The sequence below is a fragment of the Mirounga angustirostris genome, unplaced genomic scaffold (assembly GCF_029215605.1).
Source record: "Mirounga angustirostris isolate CCGP_5_RB_7025 unplaced genomic scaffold, mMirAng1.0.hap1 SCAF_9, whole genome shotgun sequence".
Taxonomy (NCBI): Eukaryota; Metazoa; Chordata; class Mammalia; order Carnivora; family Phocidae; genus Mirounga; species Mirounga angustirostris.
The window spans coordinates 38,493,080-38,507,451 of record NW_026991717.1 but is presented as its reverse complement, the minus strand read 5'-3'; the positions used below and the strand labels follow the sequence as shown (position 1 = coordinate 38,507,451).

General features: G+C 36.1%; 1 protein-coding gene across 16 annotated transcripts in view; it reads left to right on the top strand.

Moving 5' to 3' along the window:
• Positions 1-14,372, top strand: part of MAP2K5 (mitogen-activated protein kinase kinase 5) — a 245,996-nt gene that overhangs the window by 92,083 nt on the left and 139,541 nt on the right. For all 16 annotated transcript variants that reach the window (XM_064570255.1, XM_064570254.1, XM_064570250.1 and 13 more), the window contains exon 12: positions 9,642-9,703. In XM_064570255.1, coding sequence (XP_064426325.1) covers positions 9,642-9,703 — 62 coding nt within the window. The remainder of the gene's footprint in view (positions 1-9,641; positions 9,704-14,372) is intronic.

The following is a 14,372-nucleotide window of genomic DNA, read 5'->3' as shown; positions in this document are numbered from 1 at the left end:
AGAAATTGTTTTTCAACACAGCTGTTTAGCCAAGATGCGTTTAGTTTTCTTTGGACTCTAGCCCTTTCCTTTCATCTGTATTTTTCATTCATTTCTATGTTGCTAACTCTTTCTTGATCTGAATATTTTGGCAAAATGCAGATTTCTTGGTACCCTATCCCTGAAATGATGTCATCATTGTTACCCATTTTAAATCAAAGCAATCTTTAGATTTTACATATCAGTTTTTCAATGTCTAGCTCATTAAAACTCAACATTTTTTTAATATACTTAGTTCATCTGGGGGATTCTCAGTATATTACTAAAGCAACTAGTTCATGCCTTGCAAGACTTTTTAATAAGCCAACATTGGTACCTTGATAATATAATAAGGTATATCATGTGTTCTAAATTCAGTTTCATTAAAATATGTATTTATTGAGATGGCATATTTAATCACCAAAAAATCACCGTTTTGATGTATACAATTCAGTGGTTTTGAGTATATTCACAAGGTTGTGCAACCTCATCATCACTAATTCCAAAACATTTTTAATCACCCCAGAAACAAACTCCTTAGCCTTTAGCAGCCGCTCGCTCTTCCCTAATTCCACTAATCTGTGGCAACAACTAATCTACTTTGTGTCTCTAGATTTCCTTATTTTTGACTTTTTATGTAAACGGAATCATGCAGTATGTGGCCTTTGTGTCTGGCTTCTTATACTTAGCATAATGTTCTTAAGGTTTATCCATGTTGTAGCATGTATCAGTACTTTATTCCTTTTTATGGCCAAATAATAATCCATTGCATGGACATACCACATTTTCTTCATTCATTCATCAGTTAATGGGCACTTGGGATGTTTCCACTTTTGGGCTGTTATGAATAGTGCTGCTCTGTGCATTTGTGTACAAGTTTTCGTGTGGACATACGTTTTCAGTTCTCTTAAGTGTCTATATCTAGAAGTTAAATTGCTGGGTCATATGGTAACTCTATGTGCAATTTTTTGAGGAACTGCCAAACTGTTCCATTCTATTTCACACCAGTTTGCCTTTACACCTGCAATGTATGAGGGTTCCAAATCCTCAACATCTTTGCCAACACTTGTTACTGTGTTTTTTTTTATTATAGCCTGGTGAGAAATGGTATCTCTTTAGTTTTGATTTAGATTTCTTTTTTTTTTTTTTTTTAAGATTTTATTTATTTATTTGACAGAGAGAGACACAGCGAAAGAGGGAACACAAGCCGGGGGAGTGGGAGAGGGAGAAGCAGGCTTCTCACGGGGCAGGGAGCCTGATGCGGGGCTCGATCCCAGGACCCTGGGATCACAACCTGAGCCGAAGGCAGATGCTTAACGACTGAGCCACCTGGGCGCCCCTGATTTAGATTTCTTAATGACTGATGACGTTGACAGTATTTCCATGTGCTTATTGGCCATTTGTATATCTTCCTTGCAGAAATGTGTATTCAAATCCTTTGTCTATCTTTACATGGGTTACTTGTGTTCTTATTGTTGAGTTTGTAAGAATTCTTTTTATATTCTGGATACTAGACTCTTATCAGATGTGTGATTTGCAAATATTTTCTTCCATTCTGTGAGTTGTCTTTTAATTTTCTTGATAGTGTCCTTTGAAGCACAAAAGTTTTAAAATTTGATGAAGTTCAGTTCGTCTGTTTTTTCTTTGGTTGTTGTGCTTTAGATGTCATATGTGAGAAACTGTTGAAAATTTATACCTGCTTTCTTCTAAGAACTTTATAATTTTCACTCTTACATTTAAGTTTTTGATCCATTTTGAGTTACTTTTGTATATGGTATAGAGTCCAAATCCATTCTTTTGCATGTGAATATCCAGTTGTCCTAGCACCATTTGTTAAGAAGATTATTCTTTCCCATTGAATTTTCTTGGCACTCTTGTCAAAAACTTATTGACCATGAAATATATTTCTGGGCTTTTGATTCTATTCCATTGATCTATTTGCCCATCCTTGTGGCAGTACCAGACTGCACTTGCTTGCTTTTACTTTATTATTCTAGATGCTTTGTGGTAAGCTTTAAATTAAGAAGTGTGAGCACTCTGACTTTATTCTTTCTTGGTGATTTTGGCCATTCTGGGTCCTTTGCATTTTCATATGAATTTTGTAATCAGCTTGCTAAATTTGCACACACACCAAAAAAGGTCCAGATAGGATTTTGATACAGCTTGCAGTGAATCTATAGATCAATCTGGGGAGTACTGCCAACTTAGCAATATTAAGTCTTTCACTCCATGAACACAGACTGTCTTTCCATTTATTCATATCCTCTTTAATTTTTTTCAGTGTTTTATAGTTTCCGGTGTTCAGGTTTTGCAGTTATTTTGTTAAACTTATTCCTAAATATTCTTTGATACTATTATATGTTGAACTTTTAATTTCATTTTTAATTGTTCATTGCTAGTGTATAGAAATATAAATGAGTTTTGTATATTGTTCTTGTATCCTGCTACCTTGCTAAACTTGTTTCTTAACCCTAATAGGTTTTCGTAGATTCCTTAGGGTTTTCTATATAGATCATGACACCTGCAAATAGATGTAGTTTTACTTCTTCTTTCCAATCTGGATGCTTTTTATTTCTCTTCCTTGCTTAACTACCCTGGCTACGGCCTTCAGTACAGTGTCAGGTAGAAGTGGTGAGGGCGGACATCTTTATTTTGCTCCTGATCTTAGAGGGAAAGCTTTTAGTCTTTCACTATTAAGTGTGGTATTAGTTGTGGGTTTTTAGTAGATGTCCTTTATTGGGTTGTCAAAGTCCCCTTCTCTTCCAAGTTTGTTGAGTATTTTTATCATGAAAAGGCATTAGATTTTGTCAGGTGGTTTTTCTGTGTTTGTTGAAATGATCATGCGGGCGCCTGGGTGGCTCAGTTGGTTAAGCCATCCGATTCCTGATTTCAACTCAGCTCATGATCTCAGGGTTGTGAGATTGAGCCCCACGTCAGGCTCTGTGCTTAGGAGGGAGTCTGCTTAAGATTCTCTCCCTCTCCCTTTGACCCTCCCCTCCATGCTCTCTCTCTCTCTCTCAAATAAATAAATAAATCTTTAAGAGAAGAGTCTTAAAAAGAACTATAGAAATATATGAACAAAAGAAGAGAATAATCCAATCCCCAAGATGTCCCCTTAAATATTTTGTTATTCTGTTGTTAGGTGCGTATGTGTTTATAATTGTTATATCTTCACGATGGATTGACTCTTCTATCGTTATAAAATGTTTTTGTCTCTAGTCACTGTATTTGTCTAAAAGTCTATTTTGTCTAATATTAGTGTGGTCATCCCAGCTCTCTGTTGATTCTTATTTGCTTATTATATCTTTTGCTATTTGGCCTTCAACCTATTTGAATCTTTGAATCTAAAGTGCATCTCTTGTAGACATAGAGTTGGGTCATTTTTTTAATCTGTTCTGCCAATCTGTCAGTATTTAATTCATTTACATTTAATATAATTATCAGGAGTGCGTGGGTGGTGCAGTCAGTTAAGTGTCTGACTGTTGGTTTTGGCTCAGGTCGTGATCTTGGGGTCATGAGATGGAGACCCATGTCAGACTCTGTGCTCAGTGTGGAGTGTGCTTGGGATTCTCTCTCCCTCTCCCTCTGCCCTGCCACCCCCAAATAATAACTAAATCTTTAATATAATTACCAGCAAGGTAGGATTCATATCTGCCATTTTACTACTTGTTTTCTTTACATCTTACATCTTTTATGTTCCTTTGTTTCTCCATTACTGCTTTATTTTATGTTAAATAGATATTTTTTAATGTATTGCTTAAATTCTCTTGTGGTTTCTTTTACTATATTTTTTGAGTTATATTTTTGGATTTCCTAGAGATTATTATTAACATTTTAACTTGTAACAACTTAGTTCCAATCGATATCAACTTTTTTTCAAGTATATAAAAACACTGCTTCTATATAGCTCCATTCTTTCCCTCTCCTTTATACTGTTATTGCCATGTAAGTTACATCTTTATAAGTTGTATGCTTATTAATGCAGATTTATACTTACTGTTTTTTGCAGTTCTCTTTTTTATTTATTTATTTTTTTAAAAGATTTTATTCACTTGACAGAGACACACAGCAAGAGAGGGAACACAGGCAGGGGGAGGGGGGAGGGAGAAGCAGACTCCAGGCTGAGCAGGGAGCCCGATGCGGGGCTCAATCCCAGGACCCTGGGATTATGACCTGAGCCAAAGGCAGACGCCCAATGACAGAGCCATCCAGGTGCTCCTGCAGTTCTCTTTTAAATCAGATAGGAGAAAAAGACTTACAAATAAAAAATACATGTATCTTGTCTTTTGTATTTACCTATATAGTAACCTCTACCAGTGTACTGTATTTCTTTGTGTGGATTTGAGTTACTGTCTAGTAACTTTCCTCTGAAATTCCTTCAGTCTGAAGGACTCCCTTTTATTTCTTAAAAGATTTTATATATTTATTTTAGAGAAAGAGAGAGAGAGAGCAGAGAGAGGAGCAGAGGAAGAGGGAGAGAGATAATCTCCAGCAGACTCCAGGATGAGCGCAGAGCCCTATGTGGGGCTCGATCTCATGACCCTGAGATCATGACCTGAGCCAAAACCAAGAGTCAGACACTTAACCGACTGAGCTACCCAGGCACCCCAAAGATGACATATTTTTAATACTTTAAGTCTTTACCTTAAAACATTCACTTTACAGTCTATATTTAACTGTCTTTTTTGAGATGACTCCTTTCTAGACTTGAGCTGCCTAAAGCCCCTCTCTTACTGCTCCTTGGCAGCTTCCCTTTACTCCATGCTAATCAGTCCCTGAACACTAAAATTTCCCACTTTTTGCAGATTGTTCTCCAGTTCCCATCTTTCTGTTATTTACCACATCAACTATCCTAAAATTTTATTACCCTTTCCCAGATCTGACCTCCTCCTTTCTCCCTCAGAGATCACGTAGACTTTCAGATGTGAGCTCTCACATTTCCTTGTGCTTCCACCTGTAGCCTAGCCACACGTGAACCCACCTGACCCTCCCTGCACATGAAGGGCTGCACGAGGTCAGTCCCTCCACATGCGCATCCACTCAGTGGATTTCTCTCCACCAGTCAACCTCTCTCTTTTGGATCTTCCTTCTCTATAACACAGCAAAATGTACCCCAAAAATATATGGACCAAAAACTATGTACCGCCCTCTATCATTTCTTCTCTTCCCTTCCCATTGCAGTTAAACTTCTTGACAACTTTCTCCCAACCCTAGTACTTTTCCTTTAGTGTAGATTCTCACTATTTTAACCTCATATTAGTCCTTTATTTCCAAATATTTATTGAGCACTTTCCTTCAGACACTGTTCTAAACCTGGGAATACAGTAGTGAATAGGACTTAGTTCCTGTCATTATGGCATTTAAATTCTAGAACAGGAGGCTGAGAAGAAACACACAGTACATTCTCTGAGAGGGAGAAGTCTCATTAGAATATAAAGCAGGGCAGATGATGACTATAGGAGAGGAGGAGCTAGAGAGGATGGGCAAGGATGGCTTTTTTATGGGAGTGACATTTTAGCAGAGACTTTAATGTCAATGAACCACTCAGGGAAGGTCATGGGGAACATCTTCGAGGAAGACGTAGTATCTAGTATAAATGCATCAAGGTGGGAGCAAACTTGATATAATCAAGGCCCCTCAAGAAGGCCAGAGTGACTAGTGAGTAGTGATGAGAGGCCCTGGGGCTGGACAAGGGGCCAGAGAAGTAAGCAGAAGCTAGATTGTGTAGGCCATGTAAGGAAGTTGTGTATCAGTCTGAATTAGGGTGCCATTGGAAGGATTCAAATAAGGGAGTGACGTGATATGCCTTCTCATTGAGTAAAACAATGTCCTCAGAAATGCTCAAATATAGCATCTCAGAATATATGCCTATGGCTTTGGATTGCCATCTTGGGAATAACATTTTTTCCCCAAAAACCCATGTTGTAGAGAAAGAAAGGGAGGATCAAGTACTCCCTTGAGTACTTGAAAGAAAGGGTTCTTTATTTTTTCATCTAACAGAAGCTAAAAGGGCTTCTTCTGAAATTTTTGCTTATAGTTCCAGATTTTAATTTAATTAGTATTGATAATAATCATGGCCATTTTAAGGAAAATTTTGGGATGAATATGACAGTATTGTTGCTTCTTGAGAAGTTCATTTACTACATATTTGTGTTTATCCTACATGCAAGACACTATATTTTAGCCCCATATTAGGTTAAGCACAGACCTTATGCCATGAATCCTTTTGGCTTAGTTCCATGAAAATGATAGCCCTAATTCATCAAGAGAAGTATATGGTTTGGCAGTTGAGATGGGGTTTTTTGCTAATCTATTTTTAGCACTCTTCTCCTGGTTCCTATGGTGGATAGTGGTGTGCAATGAAATGACTGGCGAGGGGTGGTCTGAGGCCAGGGAACACAGAGAAATGACAGGTCACAGAGAGCAAACCAGTGATGTCCCCTTAGAATCATGAATAAAAGGTTCAAACCAACTGTGCAACATAGAAATGAGTTTCTAAATGCCTTGAATACCAATGTCTCAACTAAGATTAAACTATCTGAGTAATGGTAATATCACATTATATTAAACTGTAAAAAAGTTCACATGTGATTCTTAAGCTCTATGATGTTATGGGGAAACCTTTTAAATGTTTGCAGTTCTAGGACTTCAAAGGCTGATGAGACCTTACCTGAGCTCTACCAATCAGCTGACTCATGGCTATGACTAGAAAACTTACCTTTCTGGGACTCAGTTTTTCCCATTTGTCAAATAAAGTCATTGGACTGATCTTTAATGTCCCTCTAGCACTAATGTTGGGTGACTTAATGAGTCTAAGAATTGCCTTTTTGGGATAGGCCTGTAAGATAGAAGTGATAGTAAAACTCAGTACCAGTTCAACTGAAAATCTTTCATCTTTAGCCTGAGAATTACATAATCGCACAAAGAGAACGTATTTAAGCTTAATAGGAACTCTTGATTCTGAGTGGATCTGCCAGATCCTTTTTTTTTTTTTTTTTTTTTGCCTTTGAGTTATCTCTAATGATTATGTCAAGGACAGGATGATGACACAAAGCCAGTATATAAAGATTTACTCATGTGGGTGGCTAAGGAGAGTGGGATATAACCGAAATCAAATGGATATTTACAAAAACCAGTGAACTACCTCAAAATGAGATTATTTTTTGGCTTGTTCTACCAATAAGGGTAGTAATGTAATCTTTGGCGTTTCCATTTAGCTTATTGACTATTGATTGTCTGTTTAGCTAATTAAACCCTGATTTACATCTTATGTAAAAAAAAAAATCTCAGGACTTCTTACTAGTGTATGTGAATGGATTTGCACGTCCTACTGTTGAGCCACTCAAGCTTCCCTTCACTTCACAAGGGATTGGTCCAGTACACTGCATTTGTCAGTCTTCCAAATACCAGCACGTAAAGCTTGATCTTCTTGACTGTTTATTCTTGCAATTGCCAATTCATTTGAAAGATCAATGAGAACAGGAAATGTTTTCTTACTGTATTTTCACTTTTATTGCATCTATAATAAAAGTGCTATTTTAGTAAATAAAGATGGTTCAGTTCATTGCAGAAGTGTCTTTTTTTCATTATCTTCCGGGTAGCACCCAGAGCCAAAGCATAAAGTTATACCATTTAGTGGTTTTCCAGCTTATTGTAAGAATCTGGAAACTACACGTCAGAGTTACCTAAAGAAGTGATTTTTCTGCGTTAAACAGGATAAATCCAAAGTCAGTAGCTTTATATGTATGCAATAGATATCATTTGTTTTTATAGGAAAAATAATTTTTTTCTGATGTTCAGCTTTAGGAAAACTTGACACATAAAAATATTCATATTTGTGAAATGCACTTACCTTCATTTCAAAAGAATAACACGCTCCATTTTATTTAATTTTTTTTAATTTTTTTATTTTTTTTAAAGATTTTATTTATTTATTTGAGAGAGAGAATGAGATAGAGAGAGCATGAGAGAGGGGAGGGCCAGAGGGAGAAGCAGACTCCCCGCTGAGCAGGGAGCCCCATGCGGGACTCGATCCCGGGACTCCAGGATCATGACCTGAGCTGAAGGCAGTCGCTTAACCAACTGAGCCACCCAGGCGCCCCTCCATTTTAGTATCATATGAGGCATACTTACAAATCATCTAGTAGTAAAGTGATTAAATATGAATTTTTAGCCTCTGATTGAAATGGACATTATTTCTCAAATATTCTGGATAATTCCTTTATAGAACTGAAAGACTAGGGATGCCTGGGTGGCTCAAGCAGTTAAGCTTCTGCCTTCCGCTCAGGTCATGATTCCGGGGTCCTAGGATTGAGCCCCGCATCGGGCTTCTTGCTCAGCAGGGAGTCTCCTTCTCCTTCTCCTTCTCCCCCTCCTCCTGCTTGTGTTCCCTCTCTCTCTCTCAAATAAATAAATAAAATCTGAAAAAAAAAAAAAAGAACGGAAAGACTACACCTCAACTTGACTCAAAGAAAGGTTATTGCATACTGTTTTATAGCTCTCATAGAATTATATTGTTAATATGAGTGAAGTAGTGGTTCTTTGCATATCTTTCTGAAATTCTTACATTACTTGTGTGAGATTGAAAAATGTGACAACCATACCCAAATTTATACTTCCAAGTGAATATTGGTTCCTTTAAAATAGTTACCTGGGAAAGCTGTGCAAATTAGTCTCAGCAATGTTACTATTGCTGTGGTTCCTTGTTTTGAAACTGCTTTCAGAGCAACTATACCTATCTGGTGAAGTTTACGTGGACTTTAGTTTATCTGTTGATTCATTTGACAGATATTTATCAAATAGCTACTGTCTGCTAGTTATGCCCATTTTTAGGTTGATGAAAACTTAAAACCAGTAAACAATGTGGCTCTGTCCTTCTGTTTACAGTCTAATGGTTTCGGTTTTTGGAACTGCTAAAAGCTGGATTTAGTAAAGATGAAGGATGTTAGTGAATACCATTTTAGTGAAAAATACTATGATACAAGGAGATTGGTTTTTCTTTTTTAGTTCATAAAGTGGTTTTTGAAGTGGTATCAAAGAGAATTTTTAAAACAAATAAAATCCAAACCATTTTGAACCGAGTATCTTTGGAATAGGTTGATTTCTTGTCTTAATTTGAAGGATAACATTCATTTAGATAGATGTTAATATTACTATTTTACTTTATTAGTTTTTTATGTGTATTTTGGACCTTATATTCACTGCCTTTTGTTTAGTTAATTTGAAAATTCTAAGACAGAGTCCTGGTTTACATTTGAGAAAACTGTTACACAAGGTAGATACCTAAATGTGGTTGACCTGTTTATCTTTAGTTTTGTGTATGTATTTAATTTTACATAAAGTGGAGAGGCATGGCCTACCCTTGACTAGTTTCTTTCAGTTTTTACATGTATGTAATACACTTGGAAATAAAATGGAAATATCTAGTTATGCTTCATCTGGTAGTGTGATATTATGTTATAAGTAAAATTGGACTAAAAACCAATTTGACCTTAGATATCCAATGCACAATGTAAGAGGAAGAGAAGAAAAAAAATATTCTCACAGTGAATGCGCAGAGGAGGAGCCCAATGCAGTGTTCTGGTAGTTTTATTTATAATAATGCAACATATCTGTCTCTACAGGGGGATCCTTGGATGTATATAGAAAAATTCCAGAGCATGTCCTTGGAAGAATTGCAATAGCAGTGAGTATATATGGCTTCAACCTTATGAAATTGGGGTGATTGAATCTTTCTAGTCAAATCTGTTCCCCTTATATCCTCATGATGTTGTTTTCTTTTTTTTCCAATCCCTGTTGACTGCCAGGGCCTTCTCAACTCTCTTCTTTTGTCATTTTTGCATTTTCTTCTTTTCATAGACCAACCCACAGTAACAACATAGTCACATGACATGCTTCAGGCTTATGGGGCCTGTGACCTGTGACCTATTCTGCTTTCATGTGTTTACAGAGACTGTAGTACACTTGCTAACCAGTAACATTTCCAGGTTCTTCAGCAAGAAAGCTGTTTGGGGAATATTTTGTAGTTATAGGCTTATGATTAGAAAATACTTTTCAAGCCAAATTATTAAAATAAAACTATTTATAAGAAAACACTACTTTATTCTTAAAGATTTCTGCAGACTTTTTGTGTGGTTTTTAATTTTTTTACCAGCGATATCTAGGAATTTATTCCCTTTGTGATTAAAAGCAGTTTTCCTGTTTTCTGCATTCATATATAAATTGATGAAATATTTCAACTAGACTAACATTACTATATAAGCTCCAGATTTGAAATTTGGAATAATGCAGGCTAAACAGTGTCTAAGAGAAGTCATGGGGTGGTGTAATGGTAAACAGTTGCTAAACTAAAGGCACTCTGATAACTTAAGCAGTTTAATGCAGAACAAAGCGATTATACCATGTACCATTTAATTAAATGGCTCTTTTTCACATTCATTATACATCAAACTGACAACTCAAATCCTTTAATCCAACATGGACACTTATTTAGTCTTAGTTCATTGTAATTCACAGCTTTCCTTTTTTCTTTCTAATTATTAGTGTGAACTGCCCAGGGTGATGAGAACTTTCTTTTCTGATGCTATTGCTAAGTAGCTTCTAATCTACATGTTTAGGTAGATTAGTTTAGTATGAAATTTGAGTACTTAAATCACTATTTTAGATGAAAATAAAAATGTTTCATTTCCTCTTTTAATCTCAGAGGGGAATGAATGCTTTGTGGCTTTTGGCAGTTCTTGGCTCTAAAGTTTAATAACACGTATAATACAGGGCAAAAAAAGGCTAGAATACCAATTGAAAAAGAAAAGTATATGAGTTCTATATACTCAATTATGTGTTGAACTTGGCTAAAATAGGAATCTGCTTCCTTCAGTCAGAGAAGTGTGCTCTTCCTGGACTTCATAAATCTTACCTCCATCTTGTGTAGAGCATCCACACAAGGCCATTGGTCTTTTCAATTCTACTGGAGTGAGAATCCTGCAAAGTGAATGGAGTCAGCAAAAATAATAATAATAATCGGGCTTCAAATACCAGGGTTACCTATTGGTTAATCAAAAGTATGACAAAAATTATTTCAGTGAAAGGCACTTAAAATAAGTGCCAGCCCAAAGCATTAGTTACATTTGCCCTTACATTTTTTTAAAAATTAGGGTTTCCCCCCCCTAAAATGTGTCCAATTTCTTTAGCTTTTATGGCTCATCAGGTCATAGTAATGAAAACTGCCTGTGGCCAGAGTAAAAGAAATGCTTTTGATAATTTTGCTCTTCACCTGCCACTTTTTATAAACTCTGCTGGGGCCTAAGCTTATATAATGCTTCCAAAGCATATTTTTTTAATGTAATTTGATTAGATTACAAACTTGGATAAGTCTTTGTTGCAGCTGACAAACACGAGTGGAAGGATTCCCCCAATCAAAATAAGACTAGCAAATTGATGTTTGTAGGTCATCTCTCCTCTACTGTTCTGAAGACAGATCAACATTGTTCCCTTGAGTTCTCTCCATGGGGCCGAAAAGCATATGGGTGCTCTTTGCCACGTCAGAAGCAACAGAATCAGAGGAGAGAGGAGAGAAATAGGTGTATATTGACTACCTCGTTGTGCCAATGTTGATGAAGTGTTTTATGTATAAATATTATGTCATTTAATCTTTATAGCAAACTCTGTAGATTGTAGGTTATTGATCATATTTTATACATGTGCAAGATGAGGTTTAGAAAAATTAAAGTTATCTATAACTAATCAGTGAAGATTTGAACCCAGCGCTGTTTTACCCCAAGCCCCATGCTTTCACTCTGCTTTCCTAAGAGAATGAGAAAAAAGGAGAGGAAGGCCTGAAAAGGAGAACAAGGTTAAAGAGAAAAAAAAAAAGAGAAAAAAAAGAGAAGTATATGAGAAAGGAGTGGAGTGACACAGTTGCTTCAGATTCCTTTCATGTCATAGAACGACATCTAGGCATCTCTTCCTCCTCCCAATTAGCTTTATATCCCAGGTTCTAATAACCTGGCATGCTGTTGACGTCCAAAGATTCAAGGTTCATTACAGGATGGACCCTTGTCAACTTATATGATGTGTTGTTTGAATTTTCTCTCATAGGGTATATGGCAAGAGAATATTTTCCCAGGAAAAAAAAGTATTCACATAAACTGGCTGATTTCAGCCTTTCAACTTGCTCAGTGATTTTTATCCACTTTCCATTTGAATGTGGTCTCCTAGAAAGAGGAATGCCTTCCTGCCATTCCCTGCCATGCTTGCACGTTTTGTTTTTCCTCTCATTTCTGAAGCAGTGACACTGTGTGCTGTATTTTGAGTGCTAATGTTGATTGAAGTTGTCGCTGAAAGGATGTGCACTTGACATGTCAAGGAGTGAGTGATTGACAGCAGATACAAGTACATTCAGTGTCAAGGCTTTGTCAAGTCATTGTTGTGAAACCTAGCCTACTGAATACCAATAATACCCTCTAGAGTTTCAATGGACAGATTTCTGTACACTGCTTTTTATATGCTTCTAAAGGAAAACGTAATCTATTTTGACAAAGTTGGAAGAACCGTACATTCTTTTTGAAGCTCTAATAAGATTTGTAATTTTAGTAAGTATTACAAAATCAGTATTTGTTTTACTTTTTTTTCTGCCTGATAATCTGAATATATGGATTGCCTTCCCCTTGTGTGTTTTCTGGTTATTCATTTTTCGTGGGGCCAATTTTTAATGGTGAACCATCTTTAATGGGAAGGTTTTATAATATGCAAGTAAGGTTATAAATTGAGAAGTTTAACCCTAATTTCAGAACTCGGAGGTGATTACTTCCATGCTAAATAAGATGGCCTCATCCTACTACCCAAAGAGAAAATTGTTTTCATTATTGATTTTTAAGGCAATATTTTTGCCTGTTTCCTTCCTCTGTTGGTTATCATTATTACTAGTTTGATTTTTTCTTTTCTTTTCTTTTTGTTTTTTTTACTATCTTACTGTCTAGAACATATGTGTTTTATTGTAATGCCACTTATTCCAAATCCTAGAAAAAATAATTTGCTATAAAAATGTATTCTCTTCTCTTAAAACATATAAGCTTACTGTGGAAATGATCATACCTTGCTAGCAAATCTTTCAGGAGTACATCCCCCTCTAAGAAAAGAATTAAAATATGTTAATCTCTGCTCAGCATTAACTGATATAGATTTTACCTTCTTCTAAATCTTTAGTATTTGGAAATTGGTTTTCTCTCTTTGCATTTCTCTTTTTAGTATTGCTCTTAGTCTTAATTGATCAACTAAAATCCTTCCAGATTTAGCCCCAACCTTCTTTTCATCATTTTCAAAATAAATATGTAAATCACTCAGTTATTCCTCATAATGGCAGGTTTCCTTGTTTTTATAGTCCTGACTCATCTAAAATTTTCTGTAATGGTGGGCACTTCTAAATTCTGGAAGTAAATTTTGAGTGATAGTGGTTCATTCATTGTATATGATACATAATTATGAATAGTCAACCTTGAAATTGGCAAGTTCACAGTCATGTGCATACAGCATCAGTGGGTATGAATAAAAACATGTGCATCCCCTTTTGCAACCATTTCTATGTAAAGATTGTTAAAGTGTTTAGTGATTAAACTTCTCACATAGAAGGCAGCACTTGTAACCCATGTACTTAGGGTCTTAGAAACATCTTTTTTTCAGAATCTTATTTGACTGATTATTCTTAACACAGGCTGTTCAATCAAAAACCCATTCTAATTCGAATGTTTGTATTTTCTCCCTTTATTTTTTTGACCTGCGCTTTCAATGTTTTCTACATGACTCCATACATATGCCTGCATCCACCAGCTTGGCTTGTGAGGCTGCTCATCTTGATATACTTTGATCTTTCCTACCTGAATATCATTTAAAACATTTTTTGGAAATATTTTTTAAAAATTATTTTAAACTTACAGAAAAGTTGAAAGATGCTTCCTCCAGATTCCCCAGTTGTTACCAGTTAACCACATTTGGTATGTGTTTTTTTCCTGAAACATTTGAGAGTACGTCGCAGACATCAATGGCCCTTTACCCCTAAATACTTCAGGTGTATATTTCCTAAGAACAAGGACATTTTCTAACATCATTGCTGTATACTGATCAAAATCAGGAAATGAGCATTGATTGGTACAGTACTGCTATCTAATCAGCAGTCCTAACTTAGATTTTGCCAGTTGTCCAGGAATACCCTTTCTAGACCAAAAGAATAAACATTCCTGGTCCAGCATCCAGTCTAAGATTATATATTGTATTTAGTTGTCATGTCTCTGGTCTCTGTTAACCCAGAGCAGTCTCTCAGCATTTCTTTGTCTTTCCTGACCTTGATCTTTTGAAGAGTATAT